Source organism: Sinocyclocheilus anshuiensis, unplaced genomic scaffold (genome assembly GCF_001515605.1).
Source record: "Sinocyclocheilus anshuiensis isolate Anshui unplaced genomic scaffold, SAMN03320099.WGS_v1.1 scaffold967, whole genome shotgun sequence".
NCBI classification, from domain to species: domain Eukaryota; kingdom Metazoa; phylum Chordata; class Actinopteri; order Cypriniformes; family Cyprinidae; genus Sinocyclocheilus; species Sinocyclocheilus anshuiensis.
Window position 1 is genome coordinate 566,943 of NW_015542427.1, and position 15,550 is coordinate 582,492.

General features: G+C 41.8%; 1 protein-coding gene across 1 annotated transcript in view; it reads right to left on the reverse strand.

The window, feature by feature from the left end:
• Window positions 1–15,550, reverse strand: part of LOC107693558 (rho GTPase-activating protein 39-like) — a 71,998-nt gene that overhangs the window by 13,273 nt on the left and 43,175 nt on the right. Inside the window, exons 3-5 of the mRNA XM_016493003.1 lie at window positions 7,967–9,281; window positions 3,222–3,855; window positions 2,658–2,756 (exon numbers count right to left, since the gene is read on the reverse strand). Of these exons, the coding sequence (XP_016348489.1) occupies window positions 2,658–2,756; window positions 3,222–3,855; window positions 7,967–9,281 (2,048 nt within the window). The remainder of the gene's footprint in view (window positions 1–2,657; window positions 2,757–3,221; window positions 3,856–7,966; window positions 9,282–15,550) is intronic.

A 15,550-nucleotide genomic window follows, 5' to 3' on the forward strand; every position in this document is an offset into this window, starting at 1 on the left:
GAAACACTGTTCTAAATAATGCCGCGAGTGGGGCTTGAGGAAGTGACGTCGCCTGCGTCTGTGCAGTGCGACCTGATGCAGCCCCTGAAGTGAGACACAGGAAACAGAAATACTGCAAAATAATAATAATAACGCGACTAAACGAGACGAAAATAACGTTATAACATTTCGTTTTGTCTCGAAAATGAAGAGACATTTTAGCATAGTTTTTATTTTGTAAACCACATTTAGTCTCGTTTTTATTCGTCAACAATATTGCATTATACATTTAATTATAGTCATCGTCACATGACCAGCATTTACGTTGCGTCTCGTCTCGTTTTCGTCACGTGATAAAGGTTCGTTGACGACGATATTTAGTCATAATTTTCGTTGACGAAAGCAACACTACACAAAAGGTGATCCATGAACTCATCACCATCACCATCTTATGAAGCAAAACACTTCAGGTTGCTTCAGATGTGCTGCCTCTGTAATAAGTATTCAGTACTAAATGATATCTGGGCAATGAGAGTTCATTTTAGCCATGCACTTCCACCTCAAACAGTGATAGTGGCCATTACTTAACTGGTGATATTGAAGTGAGCACATGTCTCGTGGCACTGCCCCCGTGAAGACAGCGCACAGTGTAATTAACCGAGGCCAGGCTGGAGCTGCATTATTAAGAGCCCACGCAGAGCTGTCTCGTCAAACTCTTTGTTTTGGAGCGGGGCTCTTGAGAAAGGCTCACTGTGTGCGAGAGGAATATAGACGAGAGATGAAAGAACAAGCTGAGGGTTAAGTTGGATGGCAGCCACTGAGGGTGTAACCTGATAAAAATGTCCCGTTCTCCGTTTTTTTGTCTCAATCTGCCTGTTCTTCTTTCTCTTTCCATCTCCTATCACTCTCGCTTCAAGACTGAAAGACGTTCTCAGGATCTTTGTTGCCTCTCAACCCACAAACTCTCTCTCTCTTTGCCTGCGCAGTCTGGCTACGGGCCAGGGAAGCGTGGGACTCGCAGAACGTCTTGTTGCTCAAAGCTTTAATCTTGCCTCTAAAAGAGAGAGAGAGAGAGGAGGGGGTTATTCCCCTTCTGTGCTCGGCCAGCTGCTCCCTCTTTGAGTGGTTCTCCTCCACCAGCGGACCCAAAGCATCATTAATACTGTCCCTCCTCAGCCAAACGTGTTACCAGGAAGATTCCCTTATATACACTGTAGACCAAACCCCTTGACGGTGTCTATGAGTGGGAGTGTTTGGGAGCCTCTCTTTCAGTTAAAGATAAAGGACGCTTTAGCTTACAGAACACGAAAAACAACATGAAACAGCATTCACTACGTATTCAATGAAAAGACAGACACAACAACAGACAGAGAGAGATAGAGAGATAGAGAGATGGATGGATGGATGGCAGAACAAAAGAACGATAGACTGATATAAGGACAGAACAATAGAACAAATGATAGATAGACAGAAAAAGACAGAATGATAGATAGAACGATAGAACAATAGACAGAAAGACAGACGGACGGACGGACGGATGGACGGATGGAATGGCAGACAGAACAAAAGAACGATAGACTGAAAGAACGATAGAATAATAGACAGACTGACAGAACGATAGATAAAGACAGAATGATAGAACAAACAATAGAACGAATGATAGATAGATAGACAGACAGACAAAGACAGAATGACAGATAGAATGATTGAATGATAGAACAATAGACAGACAGACAGATAGATAGACAGACAGACAGACAAAGACAGAACAATAGATAGAATGATAGACAGAACAATAGATAGATAAAGACAGAACGATAGACAACAACAGATAGATAGATAGATAGATAGATAGTAGTGCTGGGCGGTATACCGGTTCATACCGAATACCGGTGTTTATTTTTCTTATGATATTAATTTTTTAAATACCGCAATACCGGTGTCGTTTAAATAATGTTCGGAACGCGTTTGAGGGTATGATTCAGTTGGAAGATGTCGCCAGTGCTGCCCCGCGAGCGCGAGGTCTGACTCTCCCGGCGCAGTGTCGTCTCTCTCTGCGTCTGTTCTGTGCAGTGATCGGCAGAGAAGCATCGCTTTCAGCTAGCCGTACCACAGCCGACTCGTCAATAAATGAGTACAAAACAGCGTTTCCAAGAACCCGTCGCTTACTGACTGTTTGGAATTATAAATATGAGCATAGTTCGTCTATTAATATAAAGCAACATTTTTTTTTGTTTTGTTACTCAGACGCAGGTAGTGCGCTGCATGAGACAAAAAAGTAATATATAGCCAAAACCACCGCATAGCCGCTCAACATGCATCTACTGTACATGCATGCTGATTTTATCAGACGATGTCACGATTATAAATGAGAGTGACTCCTGGTTAACGTATAAATGGGAAATACCGTGATATTAATTTTTGGTCATACCGCCCACCACTAATAGATAGATAGATACATAGATAGACAAAGACAGAAAGATAGATAGATAGATAGATAGATAGATAGATTCCTGTCAGGTGTCGCCTATTCGCTTCAAATGCCAACTTATGAACTGAAAGGGAGCAAATTCCTTAATTCTAAACTTCCTGCCAAAATCTCTCCTCAAGATTTCTCATGTCTGTAAGCACGTTTCCCTGATTGTCTGTGTAAATGACTCATTCCACCATAAACTCACCCTCATCCTCTTCTTCCTCATTGTTCTGTCTCCTCTTCTTCCTGGATTTTGAATTCTTCTTGTTTTTTATGTCCTGCTGCTCCATGATGTGCTGAAGTACTGTCAGATACAATAAAACTGTTAATTGTGAACGCTCATATGCCCCGACAGTCTGCCTGAACAATACATGACTTTATTGTTCCATGACCTGTGACGTTTGACCTGCAGTAACCCCTGCGTTTTATTTTTCTCTCCTCCACAGCGTTACATCCTGTTTGGGTAGGCACAATGCCATAATAATTTTAGCAGTGTAACCAATATTGGCCTGCTCTGTTTGTATGTATATAAGTGTTTCAGGCTTTGAATCCATATGGGACAGCCTAAAATATAAACACTCCCCTGTGTGTGTCCTTTCCCTATCCCACAAACAAAAACACTGGACTATCCAAGACATACACTGGCCCTATTTGGCTTAAGTATTTGGACACTTAAACCACACTTATAAATGTATGAATCCAATTGCATTTGACATAAAACTTCAGACCAAGTGGCATTTATCTATAATAAATATTTGAAATGACCTACGTTTCTTATCACTACTGGGCTCAATGTGTCGCTGGATGTAGCCTTCCAAATAGAGCCTAAACTTGGGCGAAGGTGAGAAGAATGCTAGGCTGATGGCCATCAACTCCCAGCCTGCCTCCAAACTCCTCAAACTCAAGTTTCCGGTGGTCTGTCGCACCAACTGCACGTACAGTTCGTCCCTCAAGCCTTGCATCCCCCAGCACTTCGTGACCACCTGAAGGGCTGCGTGACGTTTGTCAAACCTGGCCGGCCTGTCGCCCATGTAGGCCTGGACCAGCTTGAACATCTCGCAGGCTTCCTTCTTGACAGACCGGTCGCTGGTGATCAGCATGGGTTTCTTAATGGAGCCACGGTTCCACGACAGCATATTAGCAATGGAGACGCGCCGGCGAAATAAGCCCTGCGTGTGCTGGTTAAGGTTCTTGCTGGCCCAGTCCTCCATGTTGGCGTCAGGTGTAGGTTTGCAGAGGGTGGTGTACGGGTACTGGTAACCGGAACCCGTGCTGCCAACGGAAGGAGGGGGACTGTTGTTGTTGTTTTTATGGGCGAGGTGGGCAGTTCCGTGACCCGCTCTGTCATGGTCACAGTCCTGGGGCGAGATGTCCTGCAGAGTTTTGGATTCCAGTGTTCCTGTCTGGAGACAAAAAGAAAGATTGAGAAACAGAAAGATGTCAGCATGGATGCAGCTGTTCTAGCATTTATTTGCACCATCATGACTGCCGCAGGAACTTGAATCTGAGTGCGTGTGTTGCGTAGGTTGCAGCCGATTGGCTTACACTTTCCCTGCAGAAAACTGGAAACGCTCACATAGATTACGCTCGCTCCCTAAACAGGTGACCCAATATGGAAATCACATCCTAACTTCAAACATTACTGCCTCCCCTCTTCTTTCCTCCTCTCTCCCTCTTTCCTAACTCATTAATGCTCCAAAAACCCCGGCCCGATATCTTCCACACTAAAGAAAATGAATTTAATGAACGAATTTAATGTATTTTTCTCTCGTGTAAAAATGATCACATACACATATATGATTCAATAGTATTTCTAAAAAAATGTGTTTATCCCAATGGAATAGTCACGATAGAATGGAAGTAGCAACAGATCTTTTCTTCCATATTGTAGCACACATCTAAGTATAACGGATTATTGAAAATGAAAAAAAAAATGTAGGTAGGGCCTACATTCTATTGGTTCTATTGATTATTTGGTTCTATGATTAATTTTGAGATGTGGCCGTTGGATTAAAAAATTTAATGCGAGCTTGCAGTCGATTGTGGCGTTTAAAAAGACTAAAAGCTGTTTAACATGGAGTGGGTCAATTCATGGAGGCAGCCATTTTGAAATCACATGACCAGACAAATACTACTCAAACTGTGATAACTGATGTCCAACTGGTAATCGGATACCTTCGTTTGTGGAATAAATGAATCATGACTGACTAGGGTTGGGTATCGTTTGAATTTTATCAATTCCGATTCCGATTCTGCTTATCGATTCCGATTCTTTTCGATTCCCAGTTTCGATTCCAATGTGATTAAATAATATCGAACATTTATCCCGTGTCTCTTTTTTTGCAAACCATTTATTGGAGCTGAATACCATGAACAAAAATCAACAGGCTACATAAAAACTGGACTCTTTAAAAGCTGTTTGTGTGCAAAATAGAACTGCATGATTCTGGATACATTTCGTTTTTTTTTTCTCCCCCCCCCAACCCTCTCTTTAGGTCAATGGCAGCGCGAACGCAAATTTAAATGTTCAGATCACACTGGTGTGATCGTACGCTGCACGGACGAACCAAGTGATCACAACATTGATCGCACACGTCAAAGTTTGAGGAATGAAACAGACGAATCATTGTAATTTAGGAATAGAATCATGTTGGTGTTTGAATAGTGATAGCGATCTTTAACGATCTATTAAATTAAGTGCTTTGTCATGTTGGTGGTGACACCTCTCTTGCAACATGTTTAGCTATCACAGATATTATACTTAGCTTTTTTGGCTTCTGATTGCAAATGTAGCCAAACTTTGGAGCGCTTAGATTAGCGAGCAAGGTCCTGGCAGATTGCAAGGTCCGGTCCTCACAGATGAAGAAAAAAAAAAAGCGCATAGGAATCGATAGGCGGAATCGAAATTTGAATTTGACAACAAGTATCCGATTCCTGACCTAAAGTATCCAATTCTGGAATCAGAATCGATTTTCGATTCCCAACCCTATGACTGACTGAGATTGTGAATGTGATCGTGTCACACCGTGCCGCAGTTTAACGCAGGGCAGACAAATCTACAAAAACATCTCAATTTAATTTGAGAAATGTACTACCTTTGATTCTTGAGTCAGCCAAGCATGTGATACAACCAAACACAATCATGCTGACATTATTATGGTTACAAAAAGAGTAAATGAGAGATGACAGGTTATGAACATGATGTCGTCTGTATATGCAGTGTCATACATATCCAGCACATTACATTTGTGGTATATTCCCGTAACATAAGGGTTTCCTTTCATGCCTCGGCGCCCCCTGGCATTACGTCACTGTGACACTGTGCCCAAAGTGATACAGATTTAACAATGTGGTCATATTAAATTGTAAGAATGGAGCGTTTCTCCATGCATCTGGACATTAGTGAGGTTCTGCCTCCATCAAGATGTAATGAGCTTGCTCTGAACCAAATCACTGAGTCAATGTTTCCAACCTCACAACCTTTACATTTATTGTTGTATTTAATCAGACATGTAAGTATGAGAGAGAGAAAAAGACTGATGAAGGTAATGAGGCATGTAAAGGCAAGAAGAAAAAGCCAAAGGTCCAGCAGACATACAGAGGAGGCTGAATACTACAGATAAACTTGTATTTTTGTTAAATCTGACATTTTTAAATTTGGCCATATTTAAATTAACTTGAAATATTGAATAATCATTATCTATTTACAAAGATTAACATAGGCCTACATAATACTTAAGCAAAATGGTCATTTTGATAAAGTTTTACAGGTGATTATTTAAATCGTTTATGATCATTTGAATGATGACAAACCTCTCCTAGTGTATTAAGATCCACAATATAAACTCCACCAACTTATGCTCCCCAGGAGAAGCCAAAACACACGTGGAGCACTAGAGTAATGACAAATGAAACTGTCAGCACACACATCGAAACATATTACACGAATGTGCCAAATCACAGCGAGCTGTAAGAGCCGACTGTCTCATACAACCACAACACCTGGCTGAGTGAATGAGGGGACTGGCCCGGTCTCTGTTTTGCTTTCTCAATTCTTCTGCAAATAGCAGCAGGGCTTGTACTTCTGTTATGTTTCAAAACAGACAGGTTGTTTCTGGTGGAGCACAGACTAAAGGTTAATTTATGTTCCAGTTTTTCCAGCACTCGTGTGGGAATGACTTCATGAACAGCATTAACACAGATGCTAATGCTATCAAATGCAGAACCTGAATACAAAACACTTAATCTCTATTTCAAACCTTGGTGGGCTGCACTGCAGCTGCCTTCTAAAGGTATGTTCATAATGACAGTGATGAAATTGCTCGAGTTCCTGCACTGTTGGTTGTAGTAAAGGCCAAAGTATACTTCAGATTTTACGCGTACGTGAGGGTCCACGTACAGTGCGTGTGATGTGACACAAATTTCTTCACTAGAATAGTACACGCATCACCCGATTTGTGTAACCGCCTACTTTTGTATGTGCAGGTCACACATGCGCATTGAATTTGTTTTGCACTAATCAGTTGTTCCACAGTGTGGCCCAGGCCGCTGTTTCACAGTAGAAAATGAAACTTTAGAGACGGAAACTAAAGAGCACAGACACTGGACTAAGATGAACTTTTCTAGAGTGCATGTGTCGACCACCTGTGTTCACGCACGCTATGAAATAGTGTCTATTTTGAAAGGCTACGCATTCGACTACGCATACGCTAGCGTACACGTACAAAAACGAAGTATACTTTGGATGTAAGCGTTTATGCTTGACTTCAATTGTATAACGAAGCAGATTACTCAAGTTCCACTGTCTGCAGTGTCAGTAGTTCCAGTATTGTGACAGGGTATCTAAAAAAGGGAGCAATTTTGCTATAAAGTTCACTACAATGTGGACTGGTGGCAGGTAACAAATGATGTAGGCTATCTGCCTTTATTATGACCAATATGTGTTCATCCACATAAAACACACTCTACGTTAAATACAGTCATCCATGACGACGGTCTGAAAAAGTAATTTGGTTCTCAAGCTCTACACTGACCTACTTGCTACCCGATTCCCATATGTACATCCCCCACAAACATACAATCAAACACACACACATTTCAGCTGATCTTTACTTTTGACTCTTTTACATCTCCTCGTCCATCAGTCTCATGCTCACTAAACACATGAGAAAAACAACTGGCCCTCGTACAATCCTATTAATCTAAGCACAACACACACACATAGACAGACAGAAAAAGTAAATCTCCCTAGAATGGAATATTCACACACTTTTCAGCTCAGGAAACTCCAACACTCGCCATCTCCTGCATAGTTTCTACAACAACCGGATGGGAAGTGTTGTTTTGCTTTTCCACTCCAAGGAACTCTATTAAACACAGTGGGACCATCGAATGTGAGAAGGGTGATTTAAAAAAAAGAGGAATAAAGGACAAATTTGGTGAAAAGGGGGATAAGCCAGACTGCTGTACTGGACCAACCATAAGCAAGTGGACAGCTGCAAAAAGTGTTGGTACCTGTGAAGGTGACCTTGGTGGTTCTGGGGAGGACAAGCTGGTCTGCGATGTTACGCTCTTCTCCAGCGAATCCACTTTCTCATACGTCCTTTTATGCCGGCCTCCGAGCCCATCTGTCACCAGTGCCGACAACACAACATTGCCCTGGTTGTTGCCCCCGCCCCTATACAGTGATCGGTTACTTGATGTCACATCCTCCCTCGATTCACCCCCTCTTGCCCCCATCTTCAATGAACTGACCAGGGAGCGGGCAGTACTTCCAGAGGCCTCTGAACCCATCTCAGTGTCCAGACTAACCTTGCTTCCATGTAGTGCATTGGAACGGCTTACCACCGCCCTCATTTCCGCCATCAGCTTCTCATTCAATGCATTCAACTCCCCACTGCTGCCCACCGACCCGGGTCGACCCGACCCAGTGCCCAGAGCTGCACGACGTCGGTTCTTCCTTCTCAGACTTGGGGATGGCCCAGTAGAGTAGCCAGAGTCCTGGTACGTGATGGCAGCAGGGCCTGGGTACTCCTGAGAGGCCAGACTGCTTTGACGGCTGTGGCGGGGCTCCAACAGCCTCCATGATTGCTTCTTCTCCAGAGAGACTTCTTTCTTAATCTGGGCAGAAACTGGAGACTGTGGCTGGATTTGAGGACTGGCTGTGTTTGAAGGCCCCTCGATAGTGTTAGATGTCTGGGGCTGATGCTTGGATGCAGCTGCATCCACGTTCACCATGTGTTTGATGCACTCCCGGCCGGCCGGACTGTACTCACTAGCTGAGGAGCTGCAGATGTGTTTGGAATGGGGGAACTGGAGGAGTTTAGGAGGCTGGGCTCCTCTCGGCAGGCTGTGACTGGTGGAGTAGGGAACTCGGTGTAAGTGGTGCGCCCCTTCTACTTCCATTTCCACTGGGGGTTCATCGTAAATGGGGGGATCCATGGGTGGAGGTTCATCATAGATTGGTGCTGATGGTGTAGCTCCGTATTGAGGAGAGGAGGGGCGAGGTGTACCTGCACCAGAGCGCTGGTGGGCAGAGTAAGAGGAAGAGCTAGTAGTGGGCAAAACCAGACAGAAGTTGGCATCCCCCCTTTTGAGGTGGTAACCCAGCTTGGAGTCTCCAGGAACGGCCATTTTGCTGAGCAGACCGGTTCTGTCAAGTTGCGCTGTGTAACCTGGTTTGGGTGAAGTGCTAATGTTGGTGGGGCTGAGGTGGAGCAATTGGTGGGCAGTAGCTGGACCCAGAGACTGGTTTCTTCCAATGCTGTTAACTTTCACCAACATGGCAGCCTTGGATCCAGGAGCAGGCTGCCATCTTTGAGTGGCGTCTCTGAAACACAAAAGGAAAATACTGTTAACATATACTGTGCTGTTCTTTACTGCCTGCATAGGCAGATGCTTTTAAAGACAGAATCCAAAATAAAATGGAATTGTTTATGACCGATTTGAAATGCTCCACATCAGTGTTGTAGTTGAGACCAGCTCATTTGAGTCAAGACCAAGACAAGAAGAGTGTTGAGTCTACAACTCTCAAGATAAGACCAAGACCAAGCAAATATGGTCTTGAAAGTTGTCCAACTTCTTGACTACAATACTGCTCTACATAAGCAGAAAATCCCATCACACAAATAGTTGGAACCAATATTTGTGAAATCTGGAACCATATATTTGAAAAAGTAGCGGAATTGCAATTGAACCATTTTTACTAAAAAAAAAAAAAAATCCATAATGTGCATACACCATACAAAGTCCATTTTACAATTCTTTTGTAATATGAAGTTAAAAACAATTATCATGTTACTTCTTGCTATGAAGCATATCTGGCAATATCATGTGGGTACTTGAGAGCTAAACATGAAACTCTCTGTAAATCTATCCATATCTAATAGAGAGGAATGTGTGGTTGCGATGCCAAGGCTGGCATAGTACTTTCCTCTTTCTCATTTTCTTTCAAAGAATAGCTCATACATGCAAATAAAAAACAAAGATGATTAAACAATGTGTTTAAGCCTTAGGTAAAGAAAGGGTAAGCAACAACAATTTTAATATTTATTAGTCTAAGGAAATTGTTTTCGTACCAAAGAACTGCTTGTAACTATTTCAATCAAAGCAGAAACAACAATGTGCACACACACACACACACACACACACACACACTATCCAGGCCACTGCAGTGGAGTGTGTACAAGAAACACAACAGGAAAGGTTGAACAGACAGTGTGTTCCAGCAGAGTGGAAAAACAGGAATCCACTATGGACTGCTATAGTGACGCTATCAAAATGTTACAACAACATTAACAAACAATACTAACAATATTATGGAATAATACTAACATTACATGACATCATGTAACAATTATATTCACTTATCTCTCACCTACACACACATGCTGAACAACTGGAATTAATTAATGCATGCAAGAAATACACACTTAAAACTTTGGTGTGTATACTTGCATAAAAGTACACGTGCACACAATTAGTTGTATACAGTTTGTGTGGGTTTGTGTAGGTTTAAAACACACAAACCACTCATGTTACACACATGCAAAAACTGATGTCAAACGCACATGTTCCTGCAAACGCAACGAAACACTTGAAATTTCAAAGTACCCTGTAGAACGCCACTGTGAACTGCAACCAATGAGCACACACACACACACACACACACACACACACACCAATATGCAACCATAAACATCCTGTGCACAAACACACAAGAATGTAAAATCAACATTAGCTGATGTCTGATTGGGCTGATTAACGGTGTAAACCACCTTCAGACCTCAAACCACTAATCCAGATTATAGTGCTACTCTGTGTGCTCACACTCTGTGTGAACTCTGCCAGACTAGCAGTTTCCTTCCCACCACAAACCCACCAAAACGAAACGCAGATCTCAGTGAACAATCAACACAAGCTGCAACTAACGGATCAGTTTATGAACTTCTAACCACTTTATATAAGCGCTACTAAACAAACCATACAACATGCGCAGCCTCGTGTACATGACTTTTTTCACCAACATTACAAGAAACAAATCAGCCATTTCTATCCAAATATGAGCAAATATATATTCTCAATACAAGCGACTGCATCATTCGAGATACACCTGTTGCGCATGACTGTCTAAACTCACCTGAGACAGTGATGCATAGCATATGCTTGAGTGTACGGTCAGCAGACATACTTACCCCTGGCATACCCAGAGGTGGCACGGCGATCTGTAAGGGTGCTTGGGGTGACAGAGAATTGTAGAGGACACCTCCCTCAGCTGGAAACGCAGAAGAAAACAGCCAAATCGAGGAGAAGAGGCAAGTGTCCACCGTTCGAAATGTCTGTTTTTAAGCTAATCAAGCTCTTTCCGTAATTCTGTAGGTTATTAACTTCTGCTCAAATTCTTAGCGTCACCATGCGATCGTTTAATTACAGAGTGGTACAGAGAGGGAGAGCGAGGGAGGAAAGGAGGAAGGGAGGGTGAGAAGGACAAGGAGAGAGGGAGGGAGGGAAGGCGGCTACTTTCAGCCCTCCTCTGGGTTACAGTAGCAGGAATGCGAGTCTTGCCATCGCAACACACACACACTTACACACACAAACTTGTATCGCCACTCCCCTGGACCATTCTCGATCCGCTTGACTCGATCAGATCAGACTCATGGCGTGTGAAACTATACATCTTCAGCTCCCCGAGAGGCCTGTATTAACTAAAGAAGCACTTCACGACACTCCATTCCTTAAGTTTCACTCTGAGCTCATTTATAAACACACACTCTTTGTTTTATTCAAGTGGCTGTCCACCTATTGATCTGAATCTTTTTATGCACAAACTTCTCTCTCTGTTTCTCTGACTGCTGTGGTCTTTCCCACCCATTGTGTCTGCTGTTTCATGGCCAAATGTCAACAATCTATTCACAGTGTCGAGTGAATACACCATCACAGGCATGTAAATAATCTCAACACAAGGAACAAAACACATCATTCTTCTCTGTCTCAGTCAAGAAAGTTTGCTGGTATAAATATTAGGATAAAGTTATGTTAGCCATTCTTGTAGTACTCAGCATGTATTGGTGACTTAAGCTGTGATTACTAATGAATACATCAGCTCATTTATCGTCAGAGGGGTGAAAAGCATCTGTGATGCCCAGGTGTTGAGGTTCTCACACACACTCATTCACAAACATGCAAATCTAACCACAAAAGACTCTAAACATCTTGGCGAGTGTAGGCCACGCTGATTGTGTTATTTGCACTGAATACAAAGGGATGCTGAGAGAGGCTGGACAGGGGGCCGGAGCGCAGAACTGGGGTGTCCTGAGGGAGTGCATGTTGGAAAAGTTCAAAGGGCATTTCTCCTACAGCATAAACAGGAAATACCAGCGCAGCGTTCACACTGAGCCGAGCAAAGAGAGTAATGCGTGTGCTGCATTATAGTGATGGAGAAAACCCCGCTGCGCTTTCCCTCTTTGACTGTCTGGAATACACCTACACAAATATTTCAATAAACACGCAGAAGCTCACCTCACCTTCAGGTCTAATATACCTGAAGATCTACCATTCATCTCAATGGTACTTGCTAAGCTGGAGCAGGACCTCTGAAAGTATGTAAACCGATTTTTGTTTCCTTCCGCCAGTCATCTGAGATGTAAATGTCATGTGACTGATCACTCTATATTTAAACTCAATAAAGGAGAAAAAAAAACTATTATTTCACGTATTTAAGTCGTCCTGGTAGTAGTAAAAAAGTGGACTACATAACAGAGTGCTTATTACATATTAGAGTGCTGCTCGACCAATCAGATTAACAGATTGTTAGCCCCAGTGTTACGGTGCAACGAACTAAACTTTTTGATGCTACTAACTTGCAAAGCTTCACTGTCGACACCTGAGGCACAAATGTAGCACTGCTAATTACAATTCATTCTAGTAAACAGTTTTTTCCGAATCTGTTCGTTCGCTCACATGTAGCATTAAAACTTCTATTGAACCGGTTCTATTGAATCAATTAATTTTGATAGCTCATGTAAATAAACGGATAAACAAAAGACTCACCGATCCAAGTCCCTGTGAAGCATTTTTATATTGAAATATGTATTTAAATCCAAGTACTCTAGTTTTTAGTTGCATTTAGTGTAAATGGATCTCTTCAAATTTAATGCCATCATCCTAAACGAGTTCACTCATTCAAAAACCCTCATTGTCTTGCCATCGTAACAGCACTTTCCAGAAAATTAGACATTATGTCATTGGATAGTTACATTTTAAAGGGACAGTTCACCCAACTACGAAGATTCTGTTGCAAACCTGTATGACTTTCTGTCTTCTGTGGACACAAAAGAAGACATTTTAAAGAACACAATTGTAACCAATCTACACTGGCACCCATTGACTTCTATTGTATGGATGAGGGAAAAAAAAAAAAAAAAAAAACTTATACAGGTTTAGAATGACATGAGGGTGATTAAATGATGATAGCATTTACATTTTAGGGTGAACTATCCCTATAAGTTGATCTTGTAATTATCTTGTAGCAGAGCTAGCTACTTTTTCAGAAACATACTTTGAAGATTAACTAATCTCAATCAGGTTTAGCATCTAGCTTGACAAGTTTTAAACTAGCTTCCCTAAAATGAACTGGAACTGTTGTGTAACTAGCTATCGAGTGGTGCAGAGAAGGACAGATAAAACAGCAGGCAGACAGACAGATACAGCTATGCTGTGCTGTGTTGTGGTGAAATCTGTGTAGGTGTCATTGTGTGACTGGATTTCAGAGTCTGAGTATCACACTCACACACCCACAAAAACACACCCCAAACACACTGTTCCCAAACAAACTGCACACGGACACTTAATTTACCATAGAACACTTAGGAAAATAGGCCTATTTGGGAAGGAGAACGAGAAACAGTGAGACACAAAGATGGAGAGAGAGAAGGGGAACAGGGGTGGGTTGTCCCTAAAGGGATTTGTCATGGGAAAGTCAAGCATGGAATCCAAAGAGACTTCGGCATTCACTGGTTTCGGAATGTTGTGAACATAAAGCATATAAAACTATGCATGTGCTTGTTTGTGTAAGCGTGTGCGCATTTGCAAAGACTTAGATAGAGCTTGTGTGTGGCCGAAACACGAGGGAATATCACTCTCCTTTCTTCATCTCACTTCACGAGGTCAAAGCTCTTGACCGCTGACCTCCAGGCCGACCTTACTGACCTGATGTGGGGAATATGAGCTCAAAATACTCCACATTCCATATGGCAGCACTCACACACCCTTATCCATCCCAGACCGCTCACTACATTTGACAAACACGCTCCGTAACACTCGCGCGTCAACACGTGTCTGTGGGAGAATCGATTTGGCAGTCGCAGTGTTTAGTTTCATATACTGAGCTCTCTGTCATCCCCGTCGCTGTGCGTCAACAACTTCTGAGGGGAAAAATACGTTTGAAGCCGCTGAATTTGAAGGAAGAGAAAAATAGAGTTAAGATCCATTTGAAACGTGAGCTAACTTAATTTGGTCATGGAGAGTCAAATTGGGTTAGCAGTCAGGGTGTTTTAATTAGTGTGGGAGAAACAGTGACAGGGCGAGACGAGGGGAAGCGTTTCTCTGAACTGTGAGATGGATGAAATAGTTGAGGAACAAAAACAAGCTTGTTATCGTAAGGCTTTCGGTTCTTAGCTTACAGAAAACAGTATGCTAATAGCTGCAATTTTTTTGCGCGAGCTAGCATGAGCTGCCACAAAAACTTTACAACTTTTATGACAGCGAGAAATGGCTGTCAAAAAGAAATGCCTGTAAAGTACTATTTGTGTGTAGTGTTTTTTTTTGTCTAAATTAAATTTAGTATTTTGTCTAGGAAAAATGCTTGGAACAGAGTGAACCTGAAATACTCTACAAAATGGTTTGATGAACACAATTTTCTTCCCCGTGTTGACGTATGTGGTTCTGAAACGGGTTAGGGTGGACATATTAGGATTTTAACCTTTGCAAAACCAGGTGGTCACGGTTTGGTAAGTTAGCTGGTAGATGTCAAAGCTACACCTTTCTGCAGGCAAAAAGCCTCTTGTTTTGTGTTAATCAATATTACATTTAAAGTTAATATAATTTAAATGTACCAAACTGCAACTTCATCATTACAAACATGTAATTACAAATATATTTATATATGATATTCAATTTTCAATAGAAATTACATTTTAGTTTACCATAAATGCTTGTTAGTACATTCGCAGTAGACATATTTCAAAGACAACAGAAGTAATTATGAAATGGCATTTAAATATGTACTTAAGTCCAACTTAAGTGGGTCAAAAAACACTCCAAAGGTCAGCTAATGTTATTAAATATACATTTAAACTACAGTACAATGTGTTTTCATTTAATTGCAATTAACATGCAAGAAAGTGTACAAAACCATAACATTCAGTTCATAAATAAGTTTTTTATTTTTTTAATATTCCTAAGTATCCACCTTTTTCTCAAGGGAAGGAGTCATGTATTACTTTTTGTTTGTATATATTTCTATATACACGTGTGCAGAACATGAGTCATATTTTTAGTCTATAAAAAAAAAAAAAAAAAAGGGGGACCACTGAAACTGGG